This window comes from Melospiza melodia, chromosome 2 (genome assembly GCF_035770615.1).
Source record: "Melospiza melodia melodia isolate bMelMel2 chromosome 2, bMelMel2.pri, whole genome shotgun sequence".
NCBI lineage: Eukaryota > Metazoa > Chordata > Aves > Passeriformes > Passerellidae > Melospiza > Melospiza melodia.
The window spans coordinates 92,300,294-92,319,669 of record NC_086195.1 but is presented as its reverse complement, the minus strand read 5'-3'; the positions used below and the strand labels follow the sequence as shown (position 1 = coordinate 92,319,669).

The window sequence follows — 19,376 nt, the reverse complement described above, 5'->3', positions numbered from 1 at the left end:
CTTATAAAATCCTGAAAACAATATGAAGGGATTTTTTAAAGAATAACTTGGCATGTTATTTATCAGAAATGTCAGTGTAAGGGGAATATACAGCGACAGATGGGCTGCAGATAGGTTAATTAAATAGATGGTTGTATCCCCATGCCCCACCACAATAAAAGGATTACAAAGATGCTGTGCACAATATTTTCTTGTAACAATTGCTAATGAATGTCACTGCTGTCCTGCTAATGGATGTAACTAGCTCTGCATTTTCTCTACAGTTTGCGGTTATTTCAGAAGTTTGACAACTTCAGGATTCTTGTGTGTGGTGGTGATGGAAGCGTGGGTTGGGTCTTGTCAGAAATTGATAAGCTCAGCTTGCACAAGCAGGCAAGTGTGCATATTTACTTTCCTTGCCTAGACTGACTAGGCTTAATTTTGTGTGTTTACCTTTTTCTTGACTTGGTTTTTGTTGTATCTCTGTGTATGGAGCAAACTCGATAGTTACTGTTTTATGAAAGTTTTCACTGTTAAAAGCAGGATGAGTTGTAGCAGAGTAGCACAACTTGACTTACAGGATTTAGACATCAGCTATGAAATTAATGTGTTCATTGAAATAACATGCATTTGTAACCACTTGTATTTTCTTTCTAGTTTTCAGTAGTAGATTTGTTCCTGTGTTGTGTTTCAGTGTCAGTTAGGAGTGTTACCCCTCGGTACTGGAAATGACCTTGCTCGTGTCCTTGGCTGGGGAGGATCCTGTGATGATGATACGCAACTTCCTCAGATTTTGGAAAAACTAGAACGAGCCAGCACGAAAATGTTAGACAGGTAAACCTGTGCATATGCATCACTTACTGTGAGAATGAAATTGTATTTTTTTGAGTTTCTGATGGCCTAAAATCCATCTTAGAGACTTGGTGTTCAGTGGATTTGTTTTTTGAGTGCAGGCCTTAAACATGAAGGAAGCTGCAGTTGTGATGGGGACAGCTCTTTGGCCTGCTTTTTAAACTAAAGAGTTGGAGGGAGCTCCAAGTGGTTGATGGAACTGGGAAGTGTGCTGTCCAAGCATGTTCAAAAGTTGAAGGAGCTGCATAACTGCCTGTTACAAGAAGTTGTGAGCATTAAGAAATTGTATAGATTCAAAACTGATTTGAGCAATTTTATGGACTCCATACGTGCTCATTAAACGCCATTAATGGTAGCTTCGCTTTAGAAAACACCTGAGCTCTCTGTCCTTGGATGCGGGGAAAACTCACCTTGTGAGATTTCACCCTTTCCTGAGGCATCAGCTGTTGACAAGATGCTGGGCTAATTGGATCCATGACTAATATTTCTGTTCAAGGCAGTTTCTTAGTAAAAAAATGAGATCTTCCCATCCCACTTCTTGTTTCATGTAGTTTTCATCCATAAAGGAAGGCAGCAACCCCATTTAAAAAAAATAAAAATCAGAGATGATGGTGATTATGTTGTTCCAATGGAAGTCTAGCACTGCTTTTGAGAGGAGTATTTCCTATGTTATTCCTATCTCTCATGAGTGTTTCTTTTCTTGCTCAAGTTACAAACACTTGAATGTCATCATAAGGGATTTTACTTTAGTTATTTTTATGAAATAGAGAAAAAAGCCTTTTTTTATTTTAAGCTGTTCTGCAGACTACTTGATTGCTTTAGAGCAAAGTATGTAGAGAAAAGCTTGTGACTGATCCTCAGATTCTGAAAAGCTTGTAGATTAAATCATATTTCCCCTTTTCTGTCGTGAAAACATACTCTGTTTCATTTTTTGGTTTAATTTCAGTAGACTTGCTCCCAAGACCCATCTGCAGTGATTACTTGCTCTTTTCAGCAGGCTTTGAAGGATGTTGTTGCTATCAGTGCTTTCATACTATCTGTGCTGTCAAGTGCTGTCCTGTACCACACAAAAAATATATACACATCAAGGAAGACACTTCATCATTTGCTTTGCTGTCATGCCTGCTCCTCTAGTTGGGATGGAAAGCTAATGTCACCTTAAAGATTTTTCTTTAGGAAGATGTCTAGTTTCCTTTGACTTCTGCAGTATGTTTGCACAAATTCTTTTATAATCTGTATGTTTTCTTCCAGAAAATCTTTATGCCCTATATTGAATGTCCCATTCATTTTTCACAGATGAGACTGATAATCAAATCACTGCAAAATAATCTGAGCAATAAAACAAATTATTACCTTTAATCTCTAATTTAATCTCTCTTTAATCTCTCTAATTATTTTACCCATATAGTTTACAACTACAAATTAAGCTGGTTTTTTATACATAGATATTCTGTGGTCTGACAGTGAACTATCTTTTTGTTAATATAGTTGAGAGGGTGTAAAACTAACAGTCTGGAAACTTATGTTTCTTTCAGGTGGAGTATAATGTCATATGAACTGAAATTACCAGCAAAGCCTTCTATTCTTCCTGTGACTGCAGAAGAGTCAGAGGAGTGCCAGGTGCACTTTAACTTTTGTTTTGTTGTTTCGTGTACTTAACTTGGAGCTTCTGGGGTGACAATAGCCATAACTGAAGCATTTGTGTGAAAAATAGATGTTTTGTGATCTTCTAACTGAACTGAATTAAGGCTTTTCCTTGCTGTGTATCTCAAGTAAGTAAGGTTTCCAGTTCTGTGTTATTTACCTAGAAAGAATGAAAGTAAGGAGTTTCCAGCAAAGCTGTCTGAAAAATTTATTCCTGAATATATATGTATATTTTAATTTGTATTAGAAAATGTTTTTATATAGCATGTTAAACAAAAATGTAATCTAGTGTCATATTATTATGTAACATAATATAACTGTATTTCAGATAACTCTTACAAATGAGTATAATTTTTATATAATTTTGTATATAGTAGTATAATTTAGTGCTATGTTACTGTATAACATTCCATATACTATGATAATATACATAAATATTTAAAATACATTTTTTTTAATATATGTGAGTTTGGATTAAGCATTGAGAAAAAGCCCCCAGCATTTTGGTGGCAAGGGTTGTATTTCTAAAGGAGACAGAAGCATTTTGCAGCTCGAGTTTGATCAGGTGATATCACAACTTTCTCTTTGTTCATTGGGAGAGCTCAAAATCCTAAGTATCATCAAAGAAAAACTCAGCCTGTCTTCCAGACTAGATTTGTGCTTGTACTAGCTGATGAAGTTTCACTTTTGAGAGAGGGAGATGCTTTAATCAAATTAATTGGCATGAAAATTCTGACTGAAAATGAGAAAATAATATATTCCCAGGAAAGTTAATGCATATCAACTGTAGCTCAAAAGTACTTGAGAAGCCATAATTAATCAGCAGTCTCTTGAACAATTTAATAATTCAGGCTCTTTTAATTGGCAAGGAGGTTATAACCTTTGACGGGTTGCTGGATATAGAAATGCAAAAAGGCTGGAATTTCAAGGGGGTTGCTTTGCACACAGCTCTGCTTTTGGTGTCAGCAATGCAGATCAAGGCTTTATCGCCTCTAATTTTTCAAGAGAGTTAAAATTTTCAAGTGTGTCTTCATCATCATTTTGTTCTAGTTATTTCTGGCTTTGAAACTTTTTTTTTTAGCCCCTTCTGAAAATGGAAGGAACTGCTTGCTCATATAAAACTTCTTTTTTAGCAAATGTATTCTGTAGGCTATATTACCTGTCATTACCTGACTTGGACAAAACCATTTTCTTTTGAGTACCCTGTTCAATCTCTGTTTTAATGGGATTTTTTACATTGCTTACTGAGTTAGGCTATTTCACAAAAAATAATAATTACCCTTATAATAGGGTGTTGGATTATGACACCGTTTGAAAAGCAAATGGAAGTACATATTTGATTATTTCCTTTATCCCTTTCATTCTTCCTGCAGTTTCAGGAGACTAATTCCACTTGTTTTCAAGAAATCTTGTACTGATGTTTGAAAAGCAGTAGTTCATTCTTACAGATTAGATGTTTATGTTTTGTTTTCTCCTTTGAAATGAAAACTGATTCAATGTCAGAGGAGTCCTATGATGAAGGGTGGGTTTTAGGAGAAAAAACTCAAGTGGTATATGTGCCTGCTCAAAATCAAAGACAAAAGCATGCTGAGGGATTTCAAGAGATTCTTAAATGGAGCTGTCAGAACTGTATTTAGTTTTAGCTTTGGATTTGGATTCTTAAAGGGAGCTGTCAGAACTGCATTTACTTTTAGCTTTAGCTTTTAAAGTTTTCTTTTAAAATTGAAGTGTGGATCCAGAGCCATTTTGAGATAGCATGCAGTGTTTGAGGATACGTTTTTGATCCTGTCCAGATATTTTCCTAAGTATTTCGTAATTTGTAATTTTTAATGTTTTTGTAAAGACTAAGCCCTCAATGGTTTGCTCCTTGAAGATTGGTTTTGATAACATTATAACATTTTGGCAGTCTGTCAGTTGTGGCTCTTGGGAAGTGAGAACCCACCTGACAGTAAGGTGAAAATTCCAGATTACAGCTGCAAACTTTAGACTTGTTCTTCTTGAGCAATTTGTTTGAGGAAAGCTTTGTTTATTTTAGAACTAAAAGATATTAGATCGTAATAACGTAGGTTTTTATAAATCTGAGAAGGTAGGTTCTTTTCTGCCTCACAGACTGATTCTAGCCTAAAAATAACTTGCTGTTTCCTCTACAAGAAGAAAAGAACTGTGGATCAAGTTCTCAGATGCAGTTTAATTTTGCATATTAAACATCTGATACATAAAATACAGTATGCATGTAGAATCTTCATTACCAGACACTTGGCCTTGTATTAGATCTGAAATGGAAATCCTGCTATATTGTGGTTTTTAACTCACTACTTCGTGTTAAACTGCTGGAGTGTGTGGAAATTGAAGTCTCTTTTCTCTCTATTTTCAGATATCTGCTTATGAGGATTCAGTTGCTGCTCATCTTGCAAAAATTCTCAATTCTGATCAGCATTCAGTTGTCATATCATCTGCCAAGTGAGTCATTCAGTTTTATGTACGATGTAGGAGATAAATTTCTTGTGTAACATCATCACCATAATAGCATTCTGTCTAAGCCTGATTTTCTTATGGATGGCCAAATGGCTTGCCTTAATATATCTTGATTTATATATTTTAGAGTGGATGTTCTTTTCTGTGAAATTTTTAGATGGTACAGTTGTAATGGATGGCTTAATACTAAATTTAAAAAATAATCACACATTATCTATCTAAAATGATGTTAAATCATTCTAAATCAGTGCATGGCTTAAATACAAAACTTATTGTTACTAATGCATAGATGTGATCTCCTTCACACTGCATTTGTTCTGGCTATTTTTTGTAATGTGCATGTTTAGAGGAGAAACAATTTCACCAGTGTGAAGCAGAGCTTTAGCTTAGGTAGCTTTGTTGTAGCCCTGTCTATATCAGTTCAATCAATACTGATCTAGGACATTAATGGGATTTTTTTCCCTAAACTGGAACATTTTGAAATGAGAGAAATTTGGAAAATCATGGAGATACCTGAAATCAGAACTGTTCTGTGTATACCTTCTCTATGAAAAAAATCTTATGATTTGCAATATGCAAAAGACCAGTCATAGAATTTTTTAAAATGCATCTGAATATCATCACATCTTTTTTTACCTCGTAAAAGCAAGTTAACAAAATTTCATCTTTAAACTATACATAGCACACATAGAAGTTTAAACTGCAGGATATTATTAACTCCAGATTCTAAATTGGCTCTGTACCTTGTTAAATTTGTTTAATTTGTCAGAAAAATGTCAACCAAATGAACAGTACTAAGCAATTATCCCCACTTCATTAGTAAGTTCGCTGTCTCTCTGCAGTGCAGGTAACAAGAACCAAGTCATTTTCTGATTTACACACTGAAAATTCATTGCAGCCACTGTAGTTTGCACAGATATGCTTCAAAAGCAGGAGCTGTGCAATGGGATATGTGTGGCCATATGCTTTTATCTAAGAAGTGCTTCCTTAAAGTCAGTAGATTTTCTCCATGGTTTTTAAGCTCCAACTTTGCATGTGAATTTGCATGACTGTGTTTGAAGTTACCAAAGGGAATGCAAGTTTGCAAAGTCCTCTCCTACAAAGGGTGTACAAGCAAGGGAGTGGATAAAATCAGTCATGTTTATTTCAGATAAGAATCTGAGATACAAAGTATGCCAAGGCTTAAGTGAAAGAGTTTTTATTTTAAAACTTATCAGTTCAGTTTTGGAAGCTATGGAAAAGAGTGTCATCTGATTTGCAAGTATGATCATGGAGTTCAGTTTCCAGTAAGAATGATTCATAGCAGTGTACATGTAAATAAATTGCCATAAGAATGTAATATTCAAAACATATCTATTTAATTTCATTTGATTTCTTCCCTCTCCTTTTTTTACCTGAAGAATATTATGTGAAACTGTAAAGGACTTTGTTGCCAAAATAGGGAAGACTTACGAAAAACCAATGGAAAATGCAGAGGAAGCGGATGCCATGGCCATTAAAGTAAGATTATGACTACATTCAGGTTTAAAGTCATTGGGTCCTTAAAGTTTATAGGTCATGGATGTTTAATTTTCACATTGCTCTACAATGCCCAGCTTGGCTTTCTTTTCAACCAGTGAGTTCAAAATTCTTCTCTTCCTATTGCATAGAGTTAATTATTTCCTTTAAATAAATGTCTTTAAAGTCTGAGATCTCATTAAACTGTTTACACTTTCTTTCTTCAAAGGATAAAGTTGATGGTAGCATACATAGAGATAAAAGGATTTATTTTTGCATTAGTTATACTTCCAGAGATTAAGTTAGCTACAGGAAAACAATGGAGTAATGAAGAGTATGCTGCGAGAATGAAGGGGAGACAGACCACAATGTTAAAAATAGTGGTTTAAGCTGCAAAATACAGAGATCATGTTGCAAAAACATTGGGAAAGAAAACAACAGTGGGATTTGGTATGAGACACAAAATTTACATGAGCTGAAAAGAAAAGAAGAAAACAAAATCCTTGGCAATCCCAGAGTCAGAAAATGTACTTGCTAAGTGGCAGTTTGTGGTTCACATTTTCATCCGGTGCACGTTTTAGAAAATTAGTTTTTCTTTTTAACTGTTCCAAGGCCAGAGAGTGTTTTCTTTGTCTTAGGTGCAGAAAATCCTTTCTTTTCCTGTGTACCTAGAGAGAACAATTAGTGTTGGGGAGAGGCATTTGACTGTGTCTGATTCTGGCATTTGACAGTGTCTGATCTGGCTTGAGCCACTTGCTCTGTGACAACTCACTTGCTTAAATATACAGCTGTATTGCAGAAAAGCCCCCATGTGTCTCAGTCTAACAGCTGATAGATGCCTCTCAAAGTTGAGGTACTGAAAAATGATGTATGGGCAAACCTCTGGTGGTTTTCTGTGCTGCAAGTCATTGGGAGAGGGGTAGGATGCAATCCATACAGTTATGGGGCAGGCTGAGTTTAGCATGGAGTATTATTTGAATCTAAGTGTAGGGGTTTTGCATTATAATTGATCTAATCTGGTTGACTGTCACAGGGTCTGCAAAAAGCCCTTGCAGGCCTACTCATAATCTGATATTCTGAAACACTGAACCTCTTTTTGGATTTTACCTAAGAAATTACACAGACATTAAAGACACCTGCAGTTTCATATCTAATCTGGCACCATGTTTCCTGAAAATATTCACATGTTCACTGTTGAATTTTTTTAACATGTGTCTTTTCCACTTTGTCTTAGTGCTCAGAGTTAAATGAAAAGCTGGACCTATTGCTCCAGGCTCTTCACACAGAAGCCCAGGCTGCTCCCATTCTCCCAGGCATTGCTCCCCCCATCGTGGAAGAAGAACCAGAGGAGTTCTCAAGTGAAGATTCCTTGTCTGAAAGTAAAGAGCAGTTAGCAGAGTGTGTCTCAAAGTCTTCCCAGAAGCTCTTCAAACCAAGGCAACAGTTAATGCTCCGAGCAAACAGCTTGAAGAAGGCTGTGAGGCAGATTATTGAACAAGCAGAAAAAGGTGCACATGAGCAATATTTTGATCCAGACTGGTAGAATAGGATAGGATAATTGTTGTGGTGTGATGTAATGGCCTGTCTCAGTATCCCAGTCCTTTCCCCAGGTGTGCCAGTAACCTCTCCCTTCCCCTCCCATGCTCCCAGCAATATTAGTATTTAACTCCAATAGATAATGGTGTTTGTTTGCTTGTTTGTTTGTCTAACTGGAATAAGTTTTTATTTAAAATTTGATTTCTATATTCTTACACAGATAAAATTATGTGCTGTGTAATTTTATCTGTGTAAGCTGCAAGGAAAAGAAATGCAGCTTGTTTGAATGTTGATGACTCTGCAGGTGTGACTACTTATGTATGTCCGTGTGTGCACATATAAAAGTGCATTTCTTTTAACTACTAGCCTCCACTAAATGAAAATTTATGACTGCAAATCTTTATCAGCTGGTAAAGAATTGACTGACTCTTTCACTGAATTGGTGATGGAACTCTTTTGTTGATATTTTAAAACTAAAAGCTACCAAAGAAAGTGCTTATTTCAATATATGCAGTTTTTCTTTAGAATCCTTCAGACTTTGTCTTTTCTCTTAATAACAGTTGTGGATGAGCAGAATGCTCATAGTGAAGAACAAGTGAACCAGTCTCCAGTAGAATACAGCAAAGAATTGGATGAATCCAAAGAAGAGGAAAAAGAGGAAGATACAAAGGAACTTGAGTCTCCATCAAGTGAGTAAATTAGGAATAAAATAGAAATATTCCATCTCCTTATAGTTGTATTTGGAGCATGATTGGTTCCATAATTAAAAATACTAGCATACTGTTTAACTGGAAGCTACTCACAAATTCTAATAGATTTGAATAAATAGAAGGTAAGTGAAAAGTGTGGGAAATAATAGATCACCAGTCTTTTGGAATGTATTTACAAAGCTGAGGAGGCATTTGTTGGGGAGAGGAGTGCCTGAATTTAATCTCTGTTTAATCAGTGTTTACACTCATCTTTCTACATGAACCTGAGCAAAGCCTAGAGCCTAGGTGATGGTGGCAATAGCATATCTCAGTTGTAGACTGAGATTCTCAAGCTACATAGAAATTTTAGGAATGCTGCATCTTAGCAGTAGAAATTTCAGTCTTTTCCATGTTATCAAAATGGACAGTGATGTCCTGCTGGTGAAGCCACAAGATGATCTGTGAGTCATAGAGAAACAGTGGTAGTTGGTAGGCATCAAAGCCTATCTTCTAGATACTTGGTGAGCAACTTTTTGAGGCAAAATGAGAAAAGTATTTTGTGATGTGCTACTCCTTTTTTCACCCTAACCCACACTAAAATCCTCAAAAGTTGTCCTCACAAGGCTCTGCTCTGAAGCCTGGTGCCTGTGTCTGTAGCTTCTGCTTTGGAAATGAGACACTGTAGGGCTGTTGGGGCTTCTCTTGATCCAGGATCTCACATTTTCACTAGAAACATGTCAGGCTTTCTCCAGTGATTCTCTCTTCACTGGTGCCTTTATTTTCTCTTGGTTATGGGAATCAGTGCCTGTTGGTTGCCCCTTTTCAATAGTAGCTGAGAAAGGATGCTGGCCCTACAGATGACCCAGTCCTATTGCCATAACTGTAAAATAAAGATATTCAGGTCTAGAAATTTACTGAACTCCTTGTTTCTTGATGGTATAATTTCTGCATCTAACGGGGAGCTGTATTATTCTTCTGTGTGTGGAATAGAGTGCATATTAATGCTGTCACTGGACGATAGATGTTTAGGGACAAAGCATGGAACATGAATTCAATTATCTGCACTGAAACATCAGTTTTACTCATTAGGGCTCTGTTGTTTTTATCAGAACATTCACAGCAAAAGTTTTATCTTTATTGCAGTTATTCCCATGAGTTTCATCTGTCAAATAAAGAGCAGCTGCTCTGCTGATTTTCCTGTTTAATACAACTGCCTTGTTTGCAAGTGCAGAGAGAACAGACTGTGTGAACAGTGTTGTGAATTTTTCAGTAGTATTATGAAAAATGAATGCTAATTTGTTCTGAGTATTATATTTTACCCTCCAAGGATCTTCCTGGTCATTTGATGAAGATAATATTTTTCCGTATGTTAATAACTTAATCTAAATATTTAATGACTTTTGTTAGCTATTACTTGCTATTTTTATTCCTTTTAATTTTTTGACATTATTACAGTGTTTTGTCATGCATCAATACAAATCAATGTGTTGTATTGCTACCATGAATGTTGTAGCATTTTGTGATAACTGCTATGGCTGTTATGCCGGTGTTAAAGTCAGAAGGAGATGACTTTTAGTCCACTTGGTCAGTCCTTTCATATAAAACAATCCAGAAAAATTTACCCACTTTTCCTTGTCCTGCGTATAATAATTTCTGTTTGACTTCAGCAAGTCATTCAGAAAGGTATGTCATCTTACTGATGGATACCAGAAAGTGAAGAGTTTGCCATTCCACTTACAGTTCTATGTAGATTATCATCACTTAAAAAAATCCCCATGAATGGGCAAATCTTGGCCTGAAGTGATGTGAACACAATGTCTAAATCCTTGTTCTAGTAATCCTTTTGTCTTTAGATTTTCCCACTCAACATTTTCTTTCCATAAGTGTCTTCATACAGTACACCCATTACTCTCATGCTAAGTTATGATTGACATGACCTGATTTGTCTCACTCCTGACATTGAAAAAGATGCATTGTATGCTTCCCACAGCATTACTGGTGCTGTTTTCTTGGTGTTAGTCCTACTAATTCTATTTTTGCCAGATTAATTTTCATCTTTTGAGAGAAAAAATCACATTATCTTTAAATTATTTCCTTTTTTTGTTCTGAGCTTCTTCAGATGGTAAAGTTTGGTGTTGTCCTAAGCTGAAGTTTTAAGATGTGAGATAATTTGGAGCAGAGATAGCCAAGAAGTGTCTGTCTGTGACCATCTGTTGTGTGAGAGTTTTCTACATGCACATGGGAATGCTATAACAAAGCATTTGGTAATACCCAAACTTTTTCCTTGGGGCACTGGTTTCTGGGTATGTCTGACAGGGCTGAATTGCACAAAGATTGATTTTCCCAGGCTGAAGCAGGCACTGGCATATTCTCTGAGGCTGCATGAAACCAGTTCTGCCAGGAAAGTAAATGAGAGCACCCGAGGTCAGCCCTCTGCAAAGCCAATCCTTCTTTGTTGCCTCCAGAGGCAGCCAGAGAATAACTGGCCTCACTGAGCTTCCAGTTACTCTTTGTGAATATCTTCTCTTTCCCCTTGATTTTCTTCCCTTTCCTTTTCCTGAGCCTTTGTCAATAACAGCTACTAAACATTGATATCTGTCAAGGCTGCACTGATCCAACTTCCGAAGAATTTTAATAAATAAGTTTATTATTTGGGAAATTGCTGGTTTGTTTGTTTTCTGAGGTTTTCTGTGGAAAAAAGGTGATGGAAAACTGATGCCTTCCACAATCTCTCTAAATTCAGAAGGCAAAGATGGACATGGCTGTTTCTCTTCCCTTGCAGTTTTCAGTTTGGCTGTAAATAAAGATGTTTTCTCTGATTTTTTCAGCATCTGATGCAGGCATGGGCCCATTTTAGCTGCTTGAAGAAAACAGTGTAGGTGTTGATAAGATACATATTCTAACCTACAGGCCATGGAACTACCTACATTAAAATTGTTATAAATGACAATATATTGTATAATATGTGTATATTTATAAATAAACATAGATGAAATTTAAGTTTAAATTCAATTATTTCAGTAGTATGTCTATCAGAAGCCTACTGCAGTGTTAAATACTGTTGCATTTTAAGGTGGATATAATATATTTTATGAACATATTTCCATTTAATGCATATAATACTTTTGCTGGTAGCGTTAAGTATAAGTTGGGAACTCGTCATGTGGAGTGCCATGAACACTTGCTCATTCTAATTTGTGTTTGTCCCTTGTTATATTTCTGAGTTTTCTTACTGTATTTAGAAGAAAAACTGTGGTGTGAGGGGGAAGGACTTTTTTCATGGAGTGGTAACAGAATAAATTAATGCTTCTGATATATTTTTAGGGCTGTAAAAATTATGTATTGATAATGTCATAATAGATCTAATTAGTGTTCTTACTTCTGTTTTTTCTGCACAGCTAAAACTGCACCAAGATCTCCTGATAGACGTACAAGCCGAGGTATCCATTCTCAGACAGGTTCTTTCTCTGCCCCAGCTTTGGCAGCAAGCAAGGAAAACCTCCCAGTACTTAACACGAGGATTATCTGTCCAGGTAAGCTTGCTGTCAAATAATGACTTTTACTTCATGCATGAATTAGTTTCATCCAACATACACATCTTTGTGTGGTACTGTATAGGAGAAAATGCATAATAATGTAGAATATTTCTGATCCTTTGGCACAACACCAGAAGTAGCAGAAGTGCCTCATTTGATCCTGGAGGATGAAAAGTAAAATTCAGGATCATAGAAATGCTGAGTGGTTTGGGTTGGAAGACGCCTCTAAAGATGATCTAGTACAGCCCTCTGTCATGGGCATTGACATCTTTCACTAGATCAAGTTTCTCAGAAAAGCATCCAGCCTGACCTTGGTCACTTCAGTGGTGGGGCTTGTACAGCTTCTCTTTACAGGGAAACCTATACCCATGTCTCACTACCCTCATCCCAAACATTTTCCTTGTTTTGTCCCATCTAAACCTACCCTATATGAATTTAAAAACTTTGCCCTTTCTCCTGTCACTGCAGGCCCCGGTGAAAAATCTCTCAATCTTTCTTATAAATCTGCTCTGTATTTTGAAAGGGCACAATAAATTCTCCCTGGAGCCTTCTCCTCTCCAGGCTGAATAACCCCACCTTTCTCAGCCTGTCTAGAGAGGTGCTCTAGCCCTCTGATCATTTTTAGGGCCCTCTGTGGACTTGTTCCAGCAGGTCCATGTCCTTCTTATACTGGGGAGCCCAGAGCTGATGCAGCACTGCAGCTGGGGTCTCACCAGAGCAGAGCAGAGGGGCAGAATCCCCTCCCTCACCCTGCTGCCATCACTGCTTTGGATGCAGCCCAGGACAGGTTTGGCTTCCTGGGCCACAAGCTCACATTGCCAGGTCATATCCAATTTTTCATCCACAGGTGCTCCCAAATCCTTCTATCATTTATCCTAATCAATGGATTAGGATGAAGAGGCTGAGGGACAAAGCTATGTAAAGTTCAACCCTCTGAGTAAGAACTGTCTGTGGATATCTCTGGAAGTAGATAACTGAAACCACACGAAGCTGCTCTGTAAAATAGCTGGAAAAAAATATCTATTATTACCTAAATTCAATTGATAAATGAAAAACTATCTGTTCTGCTCCAAATGGAATTAATACTAGAGAGCATTAGTAAAACTCTGTTTTAATTAACTTGATTAATAGTATAGCTAAAACACAGTGGAACCAAGCTTACATTTTTTTCTTTTGGCAAATTTAAATGAAAGCTGTTAGTATTTTGCTTTGTTTACATGCATTACAGAGTATTTTGTGGAATGAAATTGATAATAGTCAAAGCAGGCATGTTAAACCCATGAGCTTTCACAAATTAAGTTAAATGATGGCTCTGCCAGTTGTAAAAATGGTGAGAATATTCCTTATGTATGCTTCCAAAGGATAGGACAAAAGAAAAATCATGGACATTTAGGAGATGAAGAGTAAACTGAATGAAAAGCTCTAGCAGTCTTTTTGGATGTTAGGTCACCCATCTGGTTAGTACACCAGGCAGTGAGTGTTGGCCTGAAACCCTAAATTTTCTTTGTGTTTTTCTTTCTCCATGGTAGTATGCCACCCCAATGCAGCATAGCTGCCTTTCTGCTTAAGAGAGCCAGAGACCTGAAAAGATAACCAGTTTTGGTAAAAATTGAGATAGAATCAAAATCTTTCCCTGTAAGATTTAATGAATTTTATTTCTCAGTATGTGGCTTATATGTTTGTCTATTTATCAAATACATTTTTTTATTATTATTTTCTTTCTGTTTTGTTCTGTTGTTTTTTTATTTTTTTCTTTTTTAATCAGGTTTAAGGGCTGGTCTAGCTGCTTCCATTGCAGGAAGTTCAATTATTAGCAAAATGTTGCTAGCAAACATCGATCCATTTGGTGCTACGCCGTTTATTGACCCGGATCCAGATTCCTTGTAAGAAAAATTTTTTTTCTAAATGTACTATTTTGCTTTCCCTAAGGGTATCCTTCTCTCATTTTTGTAGTCTCTTATTTTTTGCATTATGAAGTTCTTGTTTGCCATCATTTGGCAGTAGACCACAATGTCTGAAAACAAGCTGGATTGTACTGGGTTTGTTATGAGCATTGCAAAATTTTTTGCAGCAGCTGAAAATAAGGGGAGACATTTGCTCACTTATCCCTTGCTCAGGTGGAGGAGGAGGACAGTAATCTTTCACAGCTGGGTTTTTCAGCCCAAACCAGTTTACATAGGAAGATTCAGAGGAAAGATCTCTTGAAGTATCTTAGTTCATATTCTGTTCTGTGACCAATCACAGTTTTGGTCAAAGATGTTTGCATGTCCAGGTTCTGTACAAATATACACCTGATTTTCTCTTTTCCTCTAACAGGGAGGGATATTCAGAAAAATGTGTCATGAACAACTACTTTGGAATTGGGTTAGATGCAAAAATATCCCTAGAATTTAATAACAAGCGAGAAGAGCACCCTGAAAAATGCAGGTAATATAATTACTCTGTCAATAAGAGAGCCAAGATGTTTCCATTCTTTTCTTTTCCTTATCTCTTTATATTAACTTCTTAATTTTACAAATGCAAGACACAATAATGTGTGTATGTCAATATGTGAATCTTGTTTTGCCTGCTTTCAGAAGTCGGACGAAAAACATGATGTGGTATGGAGTTCTTGGCACAAAAGAGCTATTGCAGAGAACTTACAAGAACTTAGAACAAAAAGTTCAACTAGAGGTAAATTTTATTTATGGAGAAAGTTGCTGGCACAATGTGTAGTGAAGAATTAGTGCTTATTTTTGAAACCTGTTATCGTTCTTACATCAACCCAAGCTGACCTCAAAGGCACTGTGTAAAGATGTGCTATGTAAAAGTTGGTCCTCCAAGTCATGTTTTTGAGTAAAATGTTGGTATTTTAAGATCAAAAAATACCCAGTATTATTTAAGATCAAAAACTACCCAGTTTCTTGTAATTACTGGGTTGAAAAAAGAGAATAAATGGTGTAGGTAGGATATATTTCTTAATGTTCACTGTATAAAAAGACAGACCACGTTTTAATGGCAACCACAGAAATGACCATAAAATTAAGAGAAGAAAAGAGATAAGGAGTCTTAATCCTTCAGGTTCAACTGAAAGTATATGAAAGCTACATATATAGGAAGAGCATGTAAATAGTAAAAAATTCCTGACAAAAGGGAGGAGATTCTGAATATGCATTGCAAGAAGCCCAGCTACAGCAGTAGAGACTTTCTCTAATATTCACACGAAAATGCAAGATATTATCAAAGCAACAACAAATTACATGTCTAAACATTGTTCTTATTTAGCTTTTAAGTTCTAACATAAAATCGAAGTCTTCCACATGGTACTGGGAACTTAAAGGAGATATAAATGATTCCCAAATGCAGAAAAAGACTACAGGATGGTTACTCTTTTCACCAAAGAATATCTAAGGTGGACTTTGACAGAAACTATGTATAACATGTATAATTTCTCTTTGTATTTCATACTAACTATTTCATATGGAAGTTTATGATATTTATATGAGGTTAACTTTTTAACTTGAAAGAATAATTTTAGGTTACTGGAGCTCTTTCTCACTCTGAGATTTAGGAGGATTTTGTCTGGTAGCAGCAGATTGCAGTTAGCTAAGGATTGAGTAATTATCAAGGAATTATGCAGTAGTTAGCAAATATAATGCCAGGAGAGAACGTTATGTATACTGGAGATAGAATTCTAATTTAAGGATCTTTTGAATTGGATTCAAATAAGATTCAATAATACTCTTGACCTTTCCATATTTTTTTCCTAATATTCCTGTAAGTAAGTCAGCAAGTAAAAATTGCACTTTTACTGTTGTCTTGCATATTATTGGATATATTATGCCTGCATATTCAGGCACTAGAAGCAGACTTCTACTGTAATGCAAATGGCTATGCAGCATCTATTAATATCTTACCATATTTTGGATACTGACACATCTTGATTAAAATGTTACATTCTGTCTTGCTGCTAAGATTAAATCACAGAAAGAGAGCACTAAGCACATTCTGGAAATAATTTGCATCGCTTTCTCCTCCTGGTAAAGATGCTAGAGATTTTGTCCTTATTTCTTTAGATTTTCTTTTTCATTTGTATAATTTTAAGATCCTATTGTGGACTGGTAACATGGAGTCATCTAGCAATCTTCATTAAAGGCAGCTTGACTGGCAATTTCATGGTCCATAAAGTGACACCTTGCTTGTCACTTATAACTTGCTTCAATTCCATGCCTGTGGCACTGCTGCAGGACTGCACTTTTGACTCCCAGTGAAATGGTTTGAGATCACTGGGCTTCCCCCTGCAGATAGTTGTACTGCTGTAAATCAACAGTGGTTTCACTGGTGTCTGTAAACTTACTCTTGGCCAAAAGTGAGGTTGATGCCATCTTGTGATCCTGTTGAGCAGGACATAGAGTTGCTTATGTGTTTTGGGAGATAAAGCAGTAAGAAGGACTAGATGGTTGGAAATAAGGGCAACCTCTTACCTGCAAAATCAACAACTCCCATCTACAGCCAGTGTGACACCTGTGGGGTCAGTCCTAGATTTATCTTTGCACTTCTGGGAGAAGAGTGAAATTATTTTTGCAGGAAGTCAACAATACATGTAAATACTGACAGCTAACCACATGTTTCTGGCTATGCCAGAAATATTATTGGATATTCTTGACACCCACCCCCCCAGCCCCTGGTTTAAATGGATTTGACTAAATAACAAGTTGCAATTGCAATTTTGGGAATGCTTGTATAGGATGGAAGACTAGTTCCTAAATGTATAAATGAATCTTCTTGTGATGTCCTTGGCAATCTTACTGTGTGCACTCAGGGAGATTGATTTTCTTACTGCAAAAAGATTTTTAATCCTTGATGGACAGACTATGGTCAAAGTGCATGAGAAATTTCATAAGGGATGTGAAAATGTTTCTTTCAAGACTCATGGAGCACCACTGCTGTAGATACTACAGCATGTAGAGCTACATATTTTTCACCTCTGCTAAGATTGGAAAGAAGAGGTTTGTTTTAGAGGTGCTGCATTGCATGGAGGGAGTAGTCTTGTACCAGACCTCTTAAAGACTCTGTTGTCCCCTGCCAGCTCTGTTGAAACTTCATGTGCTAAAAATTACTCTTTACTGATTACTTTTATCATATTATTTATGTACTGAAGGAGCATTTATTCCTTACAGTGTGATGGACAGTACATCCCCCTTCCAAGCCTGCAGGGCATAGCTGTGCTAAACATTCCCAGCTATGCTGGTGGGACTAATTTCTGGGGTGGAACCAAAGAAGATGACGTAAGTAGCATTAAAGAGACTTAACCTTCTGGGCAAAACCAGCTATAAATATAATGAACTGCTCTTCTCACTTGATTTTAAAAGTAGTAGCATATAGTTTGGATAGCAACTCTTATTTCAGGAGGATGTTTCAGTTCTTGTATGGTCTTGCTGGTTTTTTAAACTGAAAATATGTTCCATGATTTTTTACTGTCCATTTTCTTCTGTCATGTCTATTCCAGCAAAATGTTCATAATAAAGCATAAAGATTTTGTTTTTTAAATGGCTCTTTGAGTATTTTTAGAAATTAATCTTATAAGCAGAGGCACAAGTGATTTTTCTCTATATTGTTTTACAGATGCCTGTAAATAAGGTTTCTCAAAGCATAGATTCTTCTGTTTGATATAGTCTAACAACAAGCAAGGTAGACAGGATAATCAGTCAAAGTTTTTACCTTAATTTTCCTCCTGTTTTCAAACAGCTTTGCTGTGAGGGATGGTGATCCAGAAAATGAAGACTGATGCATTTAGCGTCTGATAATTTAGTTGGGGTAGTAAACTGGTTTTTTAATATTATTTTAAATGAACGTTTAAAATTCGTTAAGGTACCTTTTTTCCCTTCTTTCTTTCAACTCCTAAGAAACATTTAATCACATGGATCCCTACATGCCTTACAGCCTGGAACAGTGTTACTGCCCCTACCAACTTCACTCACAGCTCACCAACTGTAATTACTAGTAGATTATCCTAATCTGCATGTCCTGATTTAATGTGTGATGTCTGAATCACCTAAAATCGTAGTTGCAAGCTGGCTTGTGATTTTAATGTAGACAATCCAGGACTCTTTTGCCTCACTTCTTGTGAGTTTTTATCCTTTCATTTTTTAATGCATACATACAAACATATCTACATATGTTATTGAATATAATATCTATTGTATGTAATTGCATGTTTATATTATATAATACATATAGAATTGCATATGTATATATATATGTGTATATATATACACATATGTAAAAGTGAAAAAAGAAATTTAGACATGTTTTAGTTCCTTTTCTTATTTTTGGTATATGTCAGAGGATGTGAATTCTGTTTATATTTGGCAATGGATATCTAAAGCTTTTATATATAGTCCATGTTCGTAGTCAGAACTTGAAAGCTGCTCTAACATCTGCTCAGTCCCTGTTCAGGAGGGTTTTTTCTCCCTGGACTGCTTCAGTGAGAGAGAAGATTTGCCTCAGCTTTCATACTGGTAAACAGTAAATGTGTGTGTCCTGGAGCAGTTTTACTGATATTATTAGTCTTCTAGTGAGCAGATGTGCCAGCAGAGGGACATGTTTGTTCTGGCCAAAGTTAGGAGCATAATTCACTGCTTTAGTGCAGTCTTGAATGACTCTACATGAAGAGGTGATGGTGGTCTGAAGTGCTGCTGGTTCTGCTTGTCTGGACAAATGAAAGATGTTACCTTGACAGCTCTGATGATTGCTGAAACATTAGCAGTGAGCAAAGCAGGGCATCTGCACCCTGACTGGCCTGAGCACAGCATGTAAATTTGGTGTCCAGAAGACAGGCTGGAAACTTGACCTGCAACAGGAAAGGAATCAATTTGAATGTTTATACACAGAGATCGGTTTGCCTTTAAAACAAAAAAAAGGAGAAAAAAGAGATTGGTTATCGGTACAGATATTGCTGGTGGAGAGACACAGCAGAAGACTTGGTTGAGTGTTTCCTTTCCTTTTGCTGAAATGGCAGCACAAAATAAATGAAATTTTATGGCTGTTTTTTGTTAACACATGCCAGAGCTAGCCCTGTAAACATCAGTTACTGGATCAAGAACTCTCCGCACTTTTTCTCGTGGAACTGCAGAATCATGATCTTGGTTCTTTTCAAGATGTTAATACATTCCTGTGAAAAATGGAA

At 36.5% G+C, this 19,376-nt stretch overlaps 1 protein-coding gene across 5 annotated transcripts in view; it reads left to right on the top strand.

The window, feature by feature from the left end:
* The window catches only part of DGKH (diacylglycerol kinase eta), a 156,810-nt gene that overhangs the window by 110,235 nt on the left and 27,199 nt on the right, over positions 1–19,376 (top strand). For all 5 annotated transcript variants that reach the window (XM_063149365.1, XM_063149366.1, XM_063149367.1 and 2 more), the window contains 12 exons: positions 264–372; positions 674–813; positions 2,367–2,451; positions 4,850–4,935; positions 6,351–6,450; positions 7,682–7,955; positions 8,544–8,672; positions 12,071–12,205; positions 13,974–14,091; positions 14,525–14,635; positions 14,785–14,881; positions 17,368–17,475. In XM_063149365.1, coding sequence (XP_063005435.1) covers positions 264–372; positions 674–813; positions 2,367–2,451; positions 4,850–4,935; positions 6,351–6,450; positions 7,682–7,955; positions 8,544–8,672; positions 12,071–12,205; positions 13,974–14,091; positions 14,525–14,635; positions 14,785–14,881; positions 17,368–17,475 — 1,492 coding nt within the window. The remainder of the gene's footprint in view (positions 1–263; positions 373–673; positions 814–2,366; positions 2,452–4,849; positions 4,936–6,350; positions 6,451–7,681; positions 7,956–8,543; positions 8,673–12,070; positions 12,206–13,973; positions 14,092–14,524; positions 14,636–14,784; positions 14,882–17,367; positions 17,476–19,376) is intronic.